This window comes from Heteronotia binoei, chromosome 2 (genome assembly GCF_032191835.1).
Source record: "Heteronotia binoei isolate CCM8104 ecotype False Entrance Well chromosome 2, APGP_CSIRO_Hbin_v1, whole genome shotgun sequence".
Classification (NCBI taxonomy): Eukaryota; Metazoa; Chordata; class Lepidosauria; order Squamata; family Gekkonidae; genus Heteronotia; species Heteronotia binoei.
This window is the reverse complement of record NC_083224.1, coordinates 75,067,447-75,086,456: the sequence shown is the minus strand read 5'-3', so window position 1 is coordinate 75,086,456 and position 19,010 is coordinate 75,067,447. Positions and strand designations below refer to the sequence as shown.

General features: G+C 43.1%; 1 protein-coding gene across 1 annotated transcript in view; it reads right to left on the bottom strand.

Moving 5' to 3' along the window:
- Positions 1-19,010, bottom strand: part of SLC26A9 (solute carrier family 26 member 9) — a 94,595-nt gene that overhangs the window by 37,393 nt on the left and 38,192 nt on the right. The window contains exons 4-10 of the mRNA XM_060231302.1: positions 17,812-17,922; positions 17,231-17,406; positions 14,526-14,690; positions 12,945-13,097; positions 9,955-10,037; positions 5,235-5,382; positions 2,732-2,845 (exon numbers count right to left, since the gene is read on the bottom strand). Of these exons, the coding sequence (XP_060087285.1) occupies positions 2,732-2,845; positions 5,235-5,382; positions 9,955-10,037; positions 12,945-13,097; positions 14,526-14,690; positions 17,231-17,406; positions 17,812-17,922 (950 nt within the window). The remainder of the gene's footprint in view (positions 1-2,731; positions 2,846-5,234; positions 5,383-9,954; positions 10,038-12,944; positions 13,098-14,525; positions 14,691-17,230; positions 17,407-17,811; positions 17,923-19,010) is intronic.

Here is a 19,010-nt window from a genome sequence, read left to right as displayed (position 1 = left end):
GTAGCCACATTGTTCCAGCTAAGTAATTTTTCATTAATACAGTACTGGACCTAGTTCTTTAAAATCAAAATCTTCAATCTTTTCAGAGACAGGACTTTCCTGTAACTTCACCTTGCAGCATGGAACGCACTTTTAATGTTTTAATCATGCATTTCTTGAATAATCATAACCATTCCTGTTTTTCTCTCGAGGCAACCTGATGTTAAAAGAACAACAGGGCACTAAAGGTTTGCATTTAGATATTAGTATACCAACTAGCTAAATGAAAAGGACATTTTAATTACCATTCATTATTATAGTGACTTGGGAAAACAACTTTTGGTACTATTTGGTAATTTTCAGATCTGTCTGTCTATTACACTATCACCTGTCTGGTGCTTAGAGTTCACAGGGGCCAGCCCAGGGAGACAAGGAGAGAGGCGAAGGAGTGAGTCTGCTGATAATGTACCTAATAGGGATATTCTACTATTGATAGAGTTATACAGATCTTGGCACCAAAATGGATCGTGCTGACAAATCTGGCTTTCCAAAGTGTTTATTCCAAACAGATTGGTGAGTCAGACTTGGAGTAGGTTTTGATTCTGTGTAAGTTGTGGGTCCTCTTTGCTTGAATTATTCTATTGTTTCATGCTCCTTGCTAGGCATAGACATTTATTTTGTTCACATCATAGGCAATCATGCAAATGGGAAGGCCAGAAAAAACATTTGAGAGCTGAAATAGCTGTGCATGGAAATGAATGTGGCCATTCCAGCACTTCATAATACATGGGCAAGGAATAAGAGCGCCTCAGTCTGCTGCACTGAGGGACCAATAAGGACTGGGCCTTTGCATCTTTTAAAAATCACTTTTAAATGGTGGTGGCATCTCCATGGCAGCCATGATGACACCGTCACATCTTGTTTGACCCTAAGTGAATTAACTATCCCTGAGCAAAATTTGAAGCCAAAGCATTCTTTGATATCTAACATACATTCAGAGCTGTTGTCTGCACCTATGTAAGAAGAACCTATGTGGTTCTTTTATGTCAGGCAGGGCACAACAGTATGACCTTGTTCTCCTTGGCTAGTGCAGGATGCTACTTCTACTGCAGTGATGCAAATCCTTGCTTGTGAGCCATCCAATATAGCTCCATCTTAAACTCAGCTAGCCTTACTTGCTGCAAGAACTGGCAACACTATCAGAAGTACTGCAGATGAAAAAAGAGTATATTCCAAATTTTGGGTTCTGAACTCAGCCAATTTTAAAATTAGCAAAACTAGAAATTACAAAATGTTAGCATCTTAATTGTTTCTGGTTTTCCAGAGAGGCACCAAGCTTGCTGTTAAAAACAGCAATACATACTATTAAGATGGCTATTCCACAATACCAACTTAAATGATTTTATGTCTATTTATGTCATGGCATTCCTCAAATAAACTCAGTTTAGTAAGAACACTGATAATTCCTTCTTTTATATCCCTAGCCCTTTGTACAAATCAATCCCCTGGGTAATATTTTAATAGTTATAGCCAAAACCAGAGGTCCCCAATGCTGTTGAATCCGAGGGAACTTTTGGAATTTTGAGAACTGTTAGTGGTAGGGTTGCCAGGTCCAATTCAAGAAATATCTGGGGACTTTGGAGGTGGAACCAGGACTAAGGGAGTTCTGGCCATCACATTTAAAGGGACATCACATCTTTTAAATGCTTTCCTTCCATTTGGAAATAATGGAGAATAGGGGTACCTTCTTTTGGGGCTAATTGAATTGGACCCCATAGTCCAATCTGTTTGAAACTTGGGGGGTGTTTTGAGGAGAGGCTCCAGATGCTATGCTGAAAATTTAGTGCCTCTACCTCAAAAACACCCCCCAGAGTCCCAGATATCCATGGACTGATTCTCCATTATACCCTATGGGAACTGGTCTCCATAGGGAATAATGAAGTGCCCAGCAAACATTCTCCTCCCCCTGCTTTCTGATAACCGTGAAGGTGGAGGAGGGCCTCCAAACTGAGGGATCCCCTGCCCCCCACTGGGATTGGCAACCCTAGTTAGTGGGCACTATAATGAAAATGACTGACATGGGGGGGGGGGTCCAATCACAAAATAGCTGCCATAGGCATTTAGCCTAATCACAAGATGTTGGGAGATTCCACAAAACAGTAGAAGATTGTAAGCCAACCATCCTCCTGAAATGGAGGCAACAGTTGAAATGGAGGCAACTGTTTCTGAATGGGTACTCCCTGAAAACATAAAGATGATGCCTCCTGGGCCCTTTAAACCATCTCCTATTCCATCTTTGGGGAAAGAAGCAAATGACCAGCAGGAAACACGTTTGTGAGCACTTTAGTGGGGATCAGTGGCCTAGACATAACTTTGGTAAATAAATATTCAGGGTAGAAGAATTGAGGAAGAATTGCAGATTTATACCCCGCCCTTCTCCCTGAATCAGAGACTCAGAGCGGCTTACAATCTCTTATATCTTCTCCCCCCACAACAGACACCCTGTGAGGTGGGTGGGGCTGAGAGGGCTCTCAGCTGCCCTTTCAAGGACAAGTCCTGCGATAGCTATGACTAACCCAAGGCCATTCCAGCAGGTGCAAGTAGAGGAGTGGGGAATCAAACGCGGTTCTCCCAGATAAGAGTCTGCACACTTAACCACTACACCAAACTGGCTCTGGCCAGAGGGAATATCTAAGATATTCCCCCTTGATAAATGTCCAATGGTAAGTAGAAAAACTAAACCAAAGATAACCTGAGATTTTCCTCCAGCTCCATCCACAGCCAGGGTCACAGAAAGAGCACAGCAGATCACATGGATTTTGAAAAATGATCCAAAGAAGTTGCTGCAGCCCAGGGCCAGCATTTCCTATGGAAGCAACAAGAGTGGACTAGTCATTACAGAGGATAATACATGACATCATGACCTTACCCTTACAGTAAGGTTCATTTGGCAGCACTTGCTAGGGTGCAAAAAATAGGTCAGACAGTCACACTGTCCTCCACATGCGAGGGTGGCATTAATCCATTAGTCATGCAAAGGTTGCTCCAACTCTGCAGAGCTGTCTTCCCATTTCCTGAGGCTCATTCACATTGCATGAGTGTGGCTTCTTCTCATTCTAGAAATATCTTGCCATTCTGTGATTTACATATCTGTACCACACGTGTCTCACTTGCAAACTCTAGGACAGGAGAATATAATCAGGATTCTCCTTACCAGAAGACTAATCAGATAATGTCATCCCTAATGTGTCATCCATTCAGAAGCAAGAGACAGGGAAAGATTTGGCAGAGATAACCTGTGGCACACGTGTCTGGATCTGTTATTTAAAAGCTATAGCTGTACAAGTGGTAGCAAAGGAGGACACATACCATCTTGGCCATGTGATAGACACAGCGTTTTCTGTTGCATAAATTTGAGCTTTTCCTTAGAGGAATTTGTTCAGTCTGTTACAAGGTAATCAACAGTCCCTCAACAGTCACTCTAAATGTCTTTTTGAGCCAATCTGCAGTTGTCAAGCAGCTGTTATGGGGTATGATGACACAGCAAGGGCTACAAACTAGCTGATTAGCACAGCCTTTGTATCCATGAACAACTCATCAGGACCACAGCAGGGGAACAGACACAAAGGTTATGGCTAGTAACACTAACAGTAACACTATAAAATATAATAAAACCTTAAAAACCAGCAAGAGTTAAATGACATAAACTAGCTGTGGGCTCTGCATGAGGGCTAGTATTGTTACAACCATCTTCTAAATGGGGGGGGGGGGAACTTGTTTAATGTAAGTCAGAAATTTGAGAGCCACAAGACATGAACGTCACAGCCCTATATGGCCTGGGACCTGTCTACCTTCAGGACCGCCTTTTTCCATACGTACCCCAGAGAGCACTACGTTCAGGGTCTCAAAATCTCCTTAAGATCCCTGGACTGAAAGAAGCTCGAATGACCAGCACTAGAGCCAGAGCGTTCTCGGTAACAGCCCCCACTTTGTGGAATGCCCTCCCCGAAAACATCAGGGCCCTGTGGGACCTGCCACAGTTCCACAGGGCCCGCAAGACCGAACTTTTCAAACTCGCCTTTAATGGTTAGAGGGAGTTGGCTATTATCTTCAGCATCGACAATCTCACTGAATTAATATAATGGAAAACAGAAGCTTGCCATCTCGGATTTTTAATATATATGGAAATGTTTTTATAGATCTAATTTTAATATGTTTGCCAATGTTTTTGGATTGTTGTTAGCCGCCCTGAGCCTGTCGGGGGAGGGTGGGATATAAATCTGATAAAACAAAAAAATAAACAAATGTTTGAGAGCCACAAGGCAGGAAATAGATGGAGGGAAGAGGGAAAGGTGGAAGGAAGGCAACTTTAAATGTATTCTCCAACCCCTCTGGCTGGCTTGGCTTGGACAAGTGATATAAAGAGAGAAATGCCTTCTAAGCCAGCCAACAGAGTGGTGGGGGTTTGGAGAGCCACACAATATGTGAGAAAGAGCCACATGTGAGTTCCAAGCTGCAGTTTGTCCACTCCTATTCTAAATCTCTCCACATAGTAACAACATCCACAGGGCTAAGGCTTCACATGCAACAAATTCAACACACACTAAGTGTATATACACATTTTTTAAAAATGTTTGTTGTGGTGATATTGAGAAAAGTGTCCAGTTGGCATGGTACATTGCTGCATGCAAATATCTCACCACTGTGAGACTGTTGTGACTGCTGCTGGCATTCTCTCTCATAGTGACCTGAAGCCAAGAACCCTATTCAGTCATTTCAATGTTGGTTCTCAAACCACATATAAGGAGAGCTCATGCCATGTGCAATCCTCCCAATATGTGTAGGTGTTGGTTAATGTGAATAAGGCAATGTGCATATTTTATAGCTTCAATATGCACAATCTGAAACCAAGATGTGTCATGAGGATGCATTTGTGTGTACCAGAGCTTTAAAATACAAGAATTACATTGTTTACATAAAATGGCAACTGCACATATCAGGAGGGTTATGGGTAGCACAATCTCATTTTACATATAGTTTGAGCTCCAAATTTGTTATGACTGAAAATGGCTCTTTGTTCTGCACATGAAAGTGTGGGTGGCTGTGTTTCAGAGATTCCAAGTACAACTCCCTTCACACTCTGCTTTCTGAGGAGGACAGAGTCATCAGACCCAAACTCTAGAAATGGCAGTACAAACTTTTTAGTTGAACTCATTCCTGTCTACATTTCTTTGCTAAGAGCCAAAGAATGTTACCTGGTTGGGGTCCACATCATAGCCATGCTTGGTGCCAAGGGTTCTGCCCATGGCCAAATTGATCACATAGCCCACAATGGCAAGTGAGAAAGCTGTGCCAATCATGTCCTTCCATTTGCTTACTTGCGGAAGTGTGGCTGCAGGAAAGCTAGAATTGAAATAACAAGGACAGGCAGTCAGGAAATCAAGAAGAAAAAAGAGGAAGCCAGATTCCGAGGGCTGTGATATGGAAACAAGATTAACTTCCCTCCAGTGAAGATAACAGTAAGCTGCAAATAACAATACAGCTACCAACTGCAAAGTGCTAAAGGAAGAAAGGCAACATCAAGGGGAACTGTAGAGCAAATTTCCACTTTGTCCATGGAAGTGTGCATGCATATGAAAGTTCACACTTTGAATAAAACGTTGTGGATTTTAAAGGTGCTACTGGACTTTGTTCTGCTGAGATACTGAGTTCATCACATTTCATTAAAATGTTAGAATCCACAACAAGTGCCTTAAATTCCACAAAACAAAACAGAAGGCTGAATGGTAAATTTCCCCATTAGGATCATTGTAGAGTTTGGCACGAAGCTGTAAGACTTGAGTCATCATATGCCTAGCTTGCAATTCAGCCAACAGTTACCAAGCCACTGTATAGGTCTGTCTAAACCAGGGGTGTCAAACTCATTTGTTATGAGGGCCAGATCTGACATAAATGAAACCTTGTCAGGCTGGGCCATGTGTGTCATAAAATGTAATGCCAGGTAGTGGAGATATAAACTTTACAGAGGACACAGACAAGCACGATTTTAAAAAAAACCAACAACTTAAAATAAAACATGTTTAAAACATTAGCACTCAGTCTTAAAGGTGCTTTCTTTGTATTTCTACCATGGGATCCAGGGAAGTGGGTAAAGGAAGCGCTGGCTCTTTCCCTCCCTCTCCAGGGGACCAAGAAAGAGGGAGCCTCAGCCAATAGAAGGAAGAGAGGCTTGGCCCAGTAGCTCTGCTATGAGATGGATAGAGCCTGGCAAAGCAAGCTCTGCCTTCCCCCCCTTCCTATCCAAGGGAGGCGCCTCAGCCAATGGAGAAAATAGTGGTTTTGCTCTGTTGCTCCTGTGTGATTGAGCAAGCCTGGGAAAACAAGATGTGGTGCAGAAGGAAGCAAGAGAGAGGGAGAAGTAAGCAGATGACAGCCAGTTGCTTGGAGACCTGATAAGAGCCCTCCAGGGGCCTGATTTGGCCCCTGGGCTGCATGTTTGACACCCCTGGTCTAAGCTTGGCAATAATTTTATCTTGAGTTCCATGCCGAGAAGTGCTCCACCACCAACATGCCAAATGAACAGTAAGATCAGGATCACTCTCCAGTTTTCTAACCCCCCTTTTCTCACCAACAAGTCACAGCCGACTTATGGCAACCCCATCAGGGTTTCAAGATAAGAGATGTTCAAATGTGATTTGCCATTGCTTGCCTCTGTATTCCTTCCTGGGCTCCCTTCCAAATACTGACCAGGGCTGACCCAGCTTAGCTTTTGAGATCTGACAAGATCACCTATCCCTTGATCTACTGAAAACCCTCTAGATAATTTCAGTTTGAAATACTGTGTGTCTCTCTGAGATTCACAGTCGTATAGACCAGAGTTGGTAAATAGAATGTGCTTTCTAGGGACTGTCAACCCCTAAATGGATTGTGAAACTAACTGCAAGCAGTAAAGAGGCCTTTAGCATTCAGCTGCAGTATTCACCCAGCACTGAGTAACAAGGGAAAGGATGGGTTTCTATTTCACTAACAGTGCAATCCTAAATAGAGTTATACCATTCTAAGTTCATTCAATGCACTATTCTCTTATTAGGACTGCTGTGCAAGGCTCACTTAATATGTTACCCTTGTAGAATGGTTATTACTGTGAGCCACTTGCAGCTAGGGTTGCCAAGTCCAATTCAAGAAATATCTGAGGAGATTGGGGGTGGAGGCAGGAGACACTGGGGGTGGAGCCAGGAGCAAGGTTGTGACAAGCATAATTGAACTCCAAATTGAACATTTAAAGGAACTGCACACCATTTAAATGCCTTCCCTCCGTTGGAAATAATGGATAGGGGCACCTTTTGGGGGGCTTATAGAGAGGCACGATGCTATGCTGCAGATTTGGTGTCTCTACCTCAAAAAACAGCCCCCAATACCTGTGGATCAATTCACCATTATGCCCTATGGGAATCTGTCTCCATAGGGAATAATGAAGTGTCCAGCAGACATCCCCGCCCCCGCTTTTTGATGACCCTGAAGTGGGGGGAGAGCCTCCAAACTAGGGATCCCCTGCCCCCACCTGGGGATTGGCAACCCTACTTGCAGCAATCCCTCAGTCACACTGCAGAGGCAATAACTCAATGTCTTGATCATATGAGTAACTCACATTGTGTGTCTGCAAGTCAGTATCAGTGCCTGAAAGGCAGGAGGGATGGTACTGTACGGAGTATCCATGTGATTAAGCTTTAGGTTAATGTACATTCATACATTACCAATGGAACCACCACAGAGAAGCAGCTTTGCAGTAGCTAATATGTTGCAAAAGTAATGTATGAATCATAGGCCTAAGGTTGAAGAATATATAGAATAATAGAATCATAGAGTTGGAAGGGATCTCCAGGGTCATCTAGTCCAACCCCCTTCATAATGCAGGAAACGCACAAATACCTCCCCCTAAATTCACAGAATCTTCACTGCTGTCAGATGGCCCTCTAGCCTTTGTTTAAAAACCTCCAAGGAAGGAGAGCCCACCACCTCCCAAGGAAGCTTGTTCCACTGAGGAATTGCTCTAACAGTCAGGAAGTTCTTCCTAATGTTGAGCCGGAAACTCTTTTGATTTAATTTCAACCCATGGATTCTGGTTCTACCTTCTGAGGCCACAGAAAACAATTCCACAACATCCTCTATATGACAGGCTTTCAAGTACTTGAAGATGGTGATCATATCACCTCTCAGCCGCCTCCTCTCCAGGCTAAACACCCCAGCTCCTTCAACCTTTCCTCATAGGACTTGGTCTCCAGACCCCTCACCATCTTCATTGCCCTCCTCTGGACCCATTCCAGCTTGTCTATATCCTTCTTAAAATGTGGTGCCCAAAACTGAACACAATACTCCAGGTGAGGTCTTATCAGAGCAGAGTAAAGCGATACTATCACATCACATGATCTGGACACTATATTTCTGTTGAAACAGCCCAAAATTGCATTTGCCTTTTTAGCCACTGCATCACGCTGTTGACTCATGTTCAACGTATGATCCACTAAGACCCCTGGATCCTTTTCGCACATACTACTGCTAAGACTGTTGCCTTATTGTTCTGGAATTCAATGTGCTTTATATAAAGCAGCATCCGAAAACACAGTACATTCCCCAGATCTATTCCTGTTTATTTCTCCATCACAGGAATGTAGACTTATATGCAGCTTATTATAATTACAGTTTCAAAGTGTGGTCCGTCACATGTCTTATCCATCAGTAATTGCCTGTAGTTAGTATTTACATTGTGCTTACAATTCATTAATGGATTGACTCATATAAATCAGTGCTTGAGGACATTTTCCATTCTTAGGCTGCCCTAGTTTCCATTCTATTTAGAGATATTGCTAAACACTCACAGAGGGAAGTTAGGAACTCTGTTTCAACTTGTTTTTAAATGGTTCCTAATGTCACCTGCACGTTGGCCTCCCCTTTAGCAGGCTTGGTTGCCAGTATGAAGAAATGAAGAGAAAGGGTGTAGAGTGTGTGTGTGTATGTGCATGTGCTCATGCACAGAGATAGGAATCACAGAATTGAAGTAAAACTTTTCCATTTCCAGAACTGAAGTAAAACCTTTCCATCTAACTGCAATGCTGGAATTAAACATGAAACCATCCCTTAATTATACTCTGATTCTAGAAAGAGTGAGGTTGATTATTAAAAGCACAGAGATAAGGGATGGGAATTAATTACAAAGAAAAAATAACTTGACTAGGCCGCATTGCTAATCAAATAAATGGGAAAAGAAATAAATGAATCAGTTCCATTTATTCATTTATTGTCCTTTCTGTTCCACTTTTTTCTTCTTCTTCATTAAACTTACTGTGCAGGCAGTGACTGTCCATGCTTGTCCAAATGGCAATGAGCAGCCAAGCGGCAATGAGCAGCAGTAAGTGGAAGAAGACAATCTTTCTTCCCCTCCACCACCACCACCAAACCTTGGGTGCCATCTCTAATGTGTGTGAGATGCTGTGCCTTCATACACCGTGGAAAATGTAGTCCTCAGAGTGGCTGACATCATGTACAATCAAGTCAGTTCTGAGGTACAGCACCTTATGTGGGTTGGAAACAGTGTCTGTGATAGTGCAGAAGGTGTGGAGAAGAGTGATTCTTCACACCTGCTCACTTGTCTTTTGGCTTTCTTCTTATTGAGTTGTTTGGCTGGCTGCCTACCTGGCTAGCCAGTACCATTATCCCAACCTGGTCTGAGGTAACAGTAGCCACCCCCACCAGCACAAAAAAAGGACAGTGGGAGGGAGCAGGAAGGAGAAGTGTCAGCAGCATTTCCAAGGGGGACAAAAATAAATACAATAGTCCAATAAATACATTAAAAATGAATGAAACTTTTGAAATGAAAACAAAAAAAAGTATGTTCCCAACTGAGAATCGACTCAAGAATTAGAATCACTAAAGCATCTCCGTTCCAGAAAAGAAATCATTCTCACAAAGATTACTCACCCCATGTTAATGTGCCCGACAATTGGCATGTCATATTTCTCAGGCATATTAAAGCTTCCAGATATGGCAGTAGCTACTATGACCTACAATCAAAGCATGAAAGAGGCATTAGCCTTGCTGCACATTTTCCACCTTGCGGAGCAAGCAGAGATTTGTATATTAGAGGTGGTAGTGGGGTACATAATGGGGGTGGGGGGGAGGCAATCCAATGGGAGCGGTCTAAAAACACCTAAAGGGATTTTTTTTATCCTGCGGATACTGAATAAATAATTGAATGAATGAATGAATAATGCCATCCTAAGCAGTTGACACTTTTCTAAGTCAACTGAAGTCAATGTGCTTAGATGAGTGTAACTGCCTAGGATGGCATTGTGAATGAATGAATGAATGGTCACACCTGCCAACTGCATTGGACTCTATTGGCAAAAAACTCTTAAGTCCCCACTTCATATAAAGAAAATAATACAGATTCCAGGTTTATCAGCTTCCTGTATACTGTTCTGTTAACTGGCACCCCTTTCTTGCATTGAATAAGCTTTTCCTTAGATCATGCTAAGATCAATGTTGATGGTGTCACCCTCCCCCACGTCCCTGCTCCCAGCCTTCCCACTGGTTCCCAGGCTCGGCCTGACAACCCTAGCCCTATGTTACTTTTGCGTTTCCCCAGAATGATGTCATGTCACTCTAGGAATCACTGGAAACTTTATGGTTTTACCATTGGCTGGCAACCCTGCTTCTAGTAATGGTAATAACAACATCAACCAGCCCCTTATAGTTTTCTGATGTATATTTTATGGACTCATCATCTCTTTTTCATGTTTTTCTTTCTGAAACTAGAGTAAATTCTGCCTCTTCTGCTGTCCTGTATCTCCTGCCATCATTCACAACACAGTAAAGTGGGTATAAGATGTTCCCAGGTTAGAACAGCAAAGCTTATTTCATACCACTCTGGGAGTGATTGCAAACTGAAACCAAAGACATCTGCCCAGATCTTAGCATTTCCCACAGCTATAATTACACAAACACTCCCTGGGTGTCAGCACGTACTTTGGCCTCTTGCCTCCCCAGTCACCTGAGATACGTAGGCATCTTACTCTAACTTCCAGTCTCATCACATTTCAGTACTCTGGGATACAGCTGTTCACTCTGAGGTTGTTTTCACCAAGACTTTTTGATATATGGTCAAAGCAACTTCAGCATGCCAGAGCATTTTCCTCAATAACCTCAGTTGACCTGGGTCTCGTTTGTGTTGGATATTGCTGAGAAGGAAATTTATTGGAGGCAGGTTGACATGGGAGTTAGCATCAGCAACAAATTTGTCAACTTGCATACAAAGAACTTCCATTGCTTTTGATGTCAAATTTCAGCATGGCCAGTCTGTCACTGGCAGGTATGTGCCAGGGGATACAAGTGTTCAGATAGGTGCTCTAGCACTTAGGAAAGAAGATGCAATGGGTGGGCTGCTTCAGGTAATCTGGATTTCTCCACCTATGTTCACTTCAAGCAATTTAACCAATGCTGGAGTGGCAATAGGAGGCCTTATGCTGATCTTTCTCTGTATAAATAGGTCTGCCTCATCATGGATACTACTACAGATCAGTTAAAGTTTTCAACCTTTCCTGGTACTGGCTGCTTTTGTCCCTGTGCCTCTTCTGTTTCTACTCTCAGGCCTTCATCCTCTTAGCTGCTTCCACATTCTCTCTTCCATCTAGAGACTGCTTTCTTGCAACCTGCCCTTGCTAAGATTTAAATCTAGTCAATCCTTATCCTGCCCAGGATGGTGATACCTGCTTAATAATGCTGGAAAACTGCATAAAACAAATAAAATGAATTTTAATGGGGATAAATGTAAAGTTCTGCATTTAGGTAGGAAAAATCAAATGCATAATTATAGGGTGAGGTAGACTTGTCTTGACAGTAACATGTGTGAAAAGGATCTAGGGGTCTTAGTGGACTATACACAACATAAATCAATAGTATGATGTAGTAGCTAAAAAGGTAAATTCAGTTTTGGGCTGTATCAACAGAAGTATAGTGTCCTGATCACACAAAGTGATGGTATCACTTTACTCTGCTCTGGTTAGACCTCACATAGAGTATTGTGTTCAGTTTTGGACACCACAATTTAAGAAGGATACAGACAAGCTGGAATGTGTCCAGAGGTAAGGAGTCTGGAGAACAAGACCTATGAGGAAAGGCTGAAGAAGCTGGGTATGTTTAGCCTGGAAAGGAGACAACTGAGAGGTATATGATAACCATCTTCAAGTACTTGAAGGGCTGTCATATACAGGATGCTGCAGAAGTGTTTTCTGTTGCCCCGGAAGTTCAGACCAAACCAACAGATTGAAATTAAATCAGAAGAGTTTTTGACTAAACATTAGGAAGAACTTCCTGGCTAAGCAGGTGACTGGGAGGTGATGGGCTCTCCTTCTCTGGAGGTTTTTAAGCAGAGGCTAAATTGGCAAACCACCCTGTAAAAAGTCTGCCATGAAAATATTGTGAAAGCAACATCACCCCAGAGTCGGAAATGACTGGTGCTTGCACAGGGGACTACCTTTACCTTTTTAGATGGCCATTGACAGCAGAACTTAGGGGGGAGGTATTTGTGAGTTCTGCAATACTTTTATCTACTGTGAAATACTTCTGCAGTTTGGAAGAAGAGAACTGATGCATGGAGTTGCTGTCTTGCTGTTCTCTGCCTCATGCAGTGCTTGGGTAAGGATGTTTGGCCCTCTGCCTCACATTTATTGTGCAAATGGGAAAAATCCAAACTTTAGAACAGCCACAAGGAACATTTGTTGTGATAAGAAACATGCCAACTTCCTCATCTTGAACCAGAATCTCACCCAGAAGTAAATTACAACATTTCCTCTTTGAGAGCATTTTGATCTGCTCTGATATCTGAAGACTCTATATCTCTTATCTCTACACCTGAAGAAGATCGAAGGCTCAAAAAATTGGAGGAAGGAGCAATTTCAGGAACTACTTACTATAATGATTTCCATGGGGATAGGGACTCGAATCTTTTTCATGTATTTCATATTCAGTTCTTTCACAATAATCAGGAGCACAGTGCTGATCAAAGCAAACACCAAGGAGGCCACATTGGTCTTAGGCAGGCTTTTGCAAATATCAATAAATGTCTTAAGTAAAATAAAAGAAGATGGTTAAGCAAGAGAAAGAGGTCTTTAAAACATCAGCATAGAAATGTCATGGTGTGTGCTATGCTCTGCTAGACACAAAGGTGGCACAAATGGACTATGTAGCCCAATACCCTGTAATTCATAGTGACTACTACCCAAATAGGGTTGCCAGGTCTGACTCAAGGAATATCTGGGGACTTTGGGGGTTGAGCCAGGAGACTTTGGAGGTGCAGCCGGGAGCAAGGGTGTGACAAACATAACTGAACTCTGAAAGGAGTTCTGGCCATCACATTTAAAGGGACCATACACCTTTTAAATGCCTTCCTCCCATCTGGAATAATGAAGGAAAGGGGCACCTTCTTTTGAGGCTCATAGAATTGGACCCCCAATCCAATTTTTTAAAAAACTTGGGGAGGGTGTTTTGAGAAGCATCAGATGCTATGCTGAAAATTTGGTGCCTCTACCTTAAAAAACACCCCCCCCGAGCCCCAGATACCCATGGATCAATTCTCCGTTATACCCTATGTGAACTGGTCTCCATAGGGTCTAATGGAGTGCCCAGCAGTATTCCCCCCCCCACTTTCTGATAATCCTGAAGTGGGGGGGAGGAAACCTCCAAACTGGAGGATCCCCTGCCCTCAACTGACGATTGGCATCCCTCTACCCAAAGCAGCAATAAGGAGGCCTAGTCTTACAATAGTCAACTATGTATTAATTATAGGACCAGTAAATAGGTCTTGACCAGACAGGATGCATTTAGTCTGTGATGCATTTAGGATGCATTGAGACAGTGGCATGCAATTGAGACTTCTGAGAATCTTTCAGGATGCTCACAGTAGGCAACAATAACTTCATAACTGCAAAATGGCTAATTCTGCTAATCCCTTAATGAAAATTTGGTGAAATTCAGAATAATTCTCTATTACTTATCTCCCTTTCCTACTGCCACAAAACTTTGTTAGATCTCATCTACTCTTAAGAGCAGCCTAAAGAGGAAATGTCTCCCTTTACCCAGCATGCTGGGGAAAAGTACTAGGAAAAAGTTAGGAGCAGCAAAATTTGGCCTTTACAGGAGGTCTTGCAGCCATTGCACCCTCTCTTTTTTATTATCTCTGCTTTCTTGAGCTTATTCAGTCCAGCTGGCTGGAAATAAACTCTTTTTTGCATAAATATTTGATAATCTTTAGTTCATTTGTTCTTGTGTTTTGAGGCAATAAGAACAGAAGTGTATCATTTTAAACCACTTGTTACAGTATTTACAATATTCACCACATTTATACAGCAAACCAGCTTTTTCAGGCCTTGATTAGTTTTCATTTTGTTGGAGGAGAAATTAATTAATATGTGTCCAGATGCATTTGCATATTGTTATATCATAAGCAGGTGGCATGGGGGGATAATATCACCAGTTTTTGGGGGCTCACTCACATAGACAATGGCCAAGGGCCCTGTGTAGGATGCAATTGTCACGCCAAAGATGTACTTGAGCACTGAAATGAGAATCTGTAGACCAGCTGCTGTCATGAAGCCCCTGATGAAGGATTCAGAAAGGTAGATAGCGACAAAACCAAACTGCACGAATCCCAGACATATCTGCAGACAGAAATGCAAGTCACAGGGAACAGTGAGGGGGCCTCTAGGCAAATCCTGCTGTTAATACATCAGAGCAATCTGGTGTGCAGAAATAAATATTATAACTGTTCACAAAGGGATTTCCCCCAGTGTAGGAGTATGGCACAAGCCCAATGCATGTGATTCCTCCCTCTTGCTGCTTGTAGGATGAGGTAAGAGAAATGGGGCAGGGATATTCCTGGGATGCACCAGTATTTAGCTGTGGCTTAGTCCCAGGAAATAACATCCCTGTGTCCTCCAGGACTTGCTTGCAAACATTAGAACAATTCCTCATATTATGTGACAAATGTGGAAGATGCAGGAAGGTTCACCAGGATGGGAAGGGTCAGTGGAGCACATCCAAAAATGGTAGCCATGGAGGTTGGAAGATTACAGGAAGAAGAGAACGACAGTTCAATGGCAGAGGCAGGAGATAGCAGAGAGACCAAGTCAATGAGAGGAAGACAAGGATTATTTCTGATATCCTGATTGCTAAGAAAGACAACCCTGATTAAATTTGCGGAGCAATGAAAGGGAAACCCTGAGGCTCAGGACCTGAGCTGTGTGCTATGGACCAATCTTGGAGAGTAGGGGAGACAAGTAGCTTTCCACATGGAGTCATCATGAGCACAACACAATCTTATGACACCCTGGCAACATTACGGCAGTGATACAGAGTCAGACATATAAGCTGTGTGTACACATATTGTTTCAGGGAAAGAAACAAAGACAATCACTTAGATCATTATGTGGAATTCTACTTATAAATTTGCACTTTAAAACACACACACAGGGGTTTTTTTTGTAACAGGAATTCGTTTGCATATTAGGCCGTACACCCCTGATGTAGCCAATCCTTCAAGAGCTTACAGCAGTCTTCTTACAGGGCCTACTGTAAACTCTTGGATGACTGGCTACATCAGGGGTGTGTGGCCTAATATGCAAAGGAGTCCCTGCTACAAAAAAAAGCCCTGCACACACCCAAAACATTCCCTTGGATTTCTGACCCCTTGCCCATGATCACTGAACAAACTGTGGCTTCTACAAGCCACACAACATAGATAGATAGATAGATAGATAGATAGATAGATAGATAGATAGATAGATAGATAGATAGATAGATAGATAGATAAATTTATTGTCATTGTTCTCCACAAAAAGAGAGCAACAAAATGAGGTGCTCTTCCACAAACATACCAACACATCAACATGGCACACCGATGTTTCTTACAACCCATATAATATGGATGACATAGATGAATGAATATATTTATGAAAAATAGACCTATCAGTGACTACAAGCCATCATGACTACAGGGGACTTTCACATTCAGAGGCAGTAAACCAGAGGCAACATCAGAGGAGGGCCTCGGTCTTTTATGCACTGTTGCTGGCTCTCCAGAGCAACTGTTTGGCCACTCTGTGAGTCAGGATGCTGAACTAGATGGGCCAGTGGTCTGATCCAGCAGGGCTCTTCTTATGTTCTTATATTTTATACTTCAGAGATCTGATCCCCAGAGGTATGTACATAGGTATTTAAGGAAGTGTATATATGCATGTATTTCTTCCACATCTGACAAGTTTTCTGCAGAAAACAGTAATGTAATAAAATAACAGTGCTGAATGGAGCTGCCTTTTTTTTTTTTAATCACCAAGGCTGAATTCAGAGAGCACAACCCAACAAGAGCTTGTATATGACAAGCACAATCCTGTTTTTAGTATTGTGCTGGCATGCTCCCTATCTCTTCCCCAGGATACACAGGATACACAAAAGTGGATACATGTTAAAAGTGGGTGGTTCTATAGTAGGATTAAAATATGTGTTAGATGCCTGGTTACTTGGAGATATACAGACCCCACCTTTTTAAAGTCATCTTCATTTAGGTGTGAATTAGAGTTAGATTGAAGATTTCTCTCTTCCATGGCACCATTTGAAGAGAAGAGGGAAGGAGGAGCCCAACAATAAGCAATCCTCAACTTCAAGTTGAGTTAACCAACTACTTTGTGTCTGACCCTCAAACCAGCACCAAATATGGTAGACACAAAAATCCACCTGTTTCCTTTTCTCTGACTAAGAGCAATAAAAATTCAGGCTATAACTATGAATGTGGCACTGTACATATTTCCCCTCACTGCATATGTTCCCTGGCAGTACAGTCCTAAGCAGAGTTAGACCCTTCTAAGTCTACTGAAGTAAATGGGCTTAGCAGAATGTAACTGTGCACAGGACAGTATTGCAGATGGCTGAAAAAGTACAGGGAGAGCAAAATTGCATGATTTTGAGCTTAGTTAGCTAATGAAGAATTTGGACCTCATTTTCCCTTCATCTTAGAAAACATTACTTTGGCCTCAAAATCAGCAGTTCAATCCAGGCATGTATAAATGTGCAATGCCAAATAGGAAGAGAATGGATGAAGATAGCAGTACCCCCACAAACCCTATTAATCAATGAACTGTTTATAAATAGACTCAGTTGTTTAAAATGAATATTTTACAAACTTCCATATACAGGGCTTCCTGACCTGAATTATGGCTGTCAAGCAAGCCAGTGTTGCAGAGATCTCCAGTCTGGCTGCTTCCATGGCTGTGTGGTTAATCATTGTGTCCTTGGTTGTTTGGTTAATGTACTGGAATTCATGATCAGGAGCCAGTTCATGGCAGACATTCCCCACAATAATACTAATGACTGCAAAAGTACCTGCAACACACACACAAAAATATTGGCTTATATTCATGCAGAGCACCTTCTCAAGTGTGCTGGGACAGGATGCTGCTACCAGCCTGCAGATAGCTGAGGACTATGAGCCTGTATAGATCAAGAGTCCAGACTATAGTATCTAGGCACTTATTTATCTCTGCATATTGTATAGGTTGCAGCCATTTGCAACAGGTGGCAGCTAACTGATTGATGTAGGCCAGTGTTCCCTCAGTCTCCCAACTATTCCATTCAATAGACCTTTCAATTAGCTCATCAGTGCAGATGAGACTCCACACCTACAGGAGTGTGTGAGAGACACCAGATGAGAGCTGGTGTAGTTACAGAGAATACTGTCAGACTGAATGCGTGTGCAATGTACTTGTGGCAGTGGAAAGAGGATCTTACCTGGGACCATCTGATGAATACCACCTAGCAAGAAATATGTGATCAGAGGGAAAAATGAAGAATAGAGTCCATTGATGGGAGGTAGATTGGCTAGCAGAGCAAAGGCCATGCCTGAAAAATACACGTGAAAAATGCATCAGATCTTACACCTTAAAACTTGGTCAATTGTTCCCTTTTCTTCATTATGCAAATAAAATAACAGTATCTGTGATGCAGTTTCCTGGTGGCTACCAGAGAGTTTGGTGACATCTTCTGTATAGGCAGCGCCGGACCAAGGGCACATAGAGCCCTAGGCAGGTGCCCCCTGCCACCACCCCCGCCAGCACTGCAATGCAGCACTGCGCTCTGTTGCACTCCCCCAGCGCGCCACTCGCCCACCGCCCGTGCCTCCTCCTCTGGCCTGCCACCACTACCGCCCACCCCTCCTTTCCCTTCCCTTCCCGTCACCTCCCCCCCATGTGATCACACCGCAAGCCGTGCCGCAGGGCCGAGGAGGCATGCTGTGATCGTTTGGTGGGGGGGGAGATGATGGGAAGGAAGGGAAGGAAAAAGAGAGATGGGTGGCAGTGGTAGCGGCGGGTCAGCGAAGGAGGCATGGGTGGCCAGCGGGCAGCATGCTGGGGGGGGGGTGTGAAGGGAAGGGAAAGGAGGGGTGAGTGGCGGCCGCTGGCAGGGGGGTGCGAAGGGAAGGAGCGGGCAGGCACCACACCTGGGGGGACAATGGGAAGGGAAATGCGGGTTCCGTGGTGACCATGGTGGCGGTAGATGGAGGAGGCAGACAAACTAGGCATTTGCCTGGGGCACCGGCAGGGGGGCAGCTTAATTCAGCACCCCCCTCGGCAACCACCTAGTTTGCCTAATGGGCAAGCTGGCCCTGTGTATAGGAGGAGTTAGGAACAGTGGCAGGCCAATGATAGAAATAATACCTACAAAAATCTACACTCAACAACCAATATGATGACATTGATGTTCTGTTATAATCAGAAAGTTACAAATGCACTTTCTTTTCTCCCCAGTTTTTAAGGGAAATAAATTGTATGCATGGGTTTTTGAGAAGATGACTTTTCCTAGGGTCAATATGAGACTAGGTGGCCAAATTGATACTGAGCAAAAAAGTTTTGGTCTCCTATAATTAGCATTTAATGGGCCATTTAGGGGCCACCAGCTTCATGTTGTCATGTGACAAATGGGATAAATAG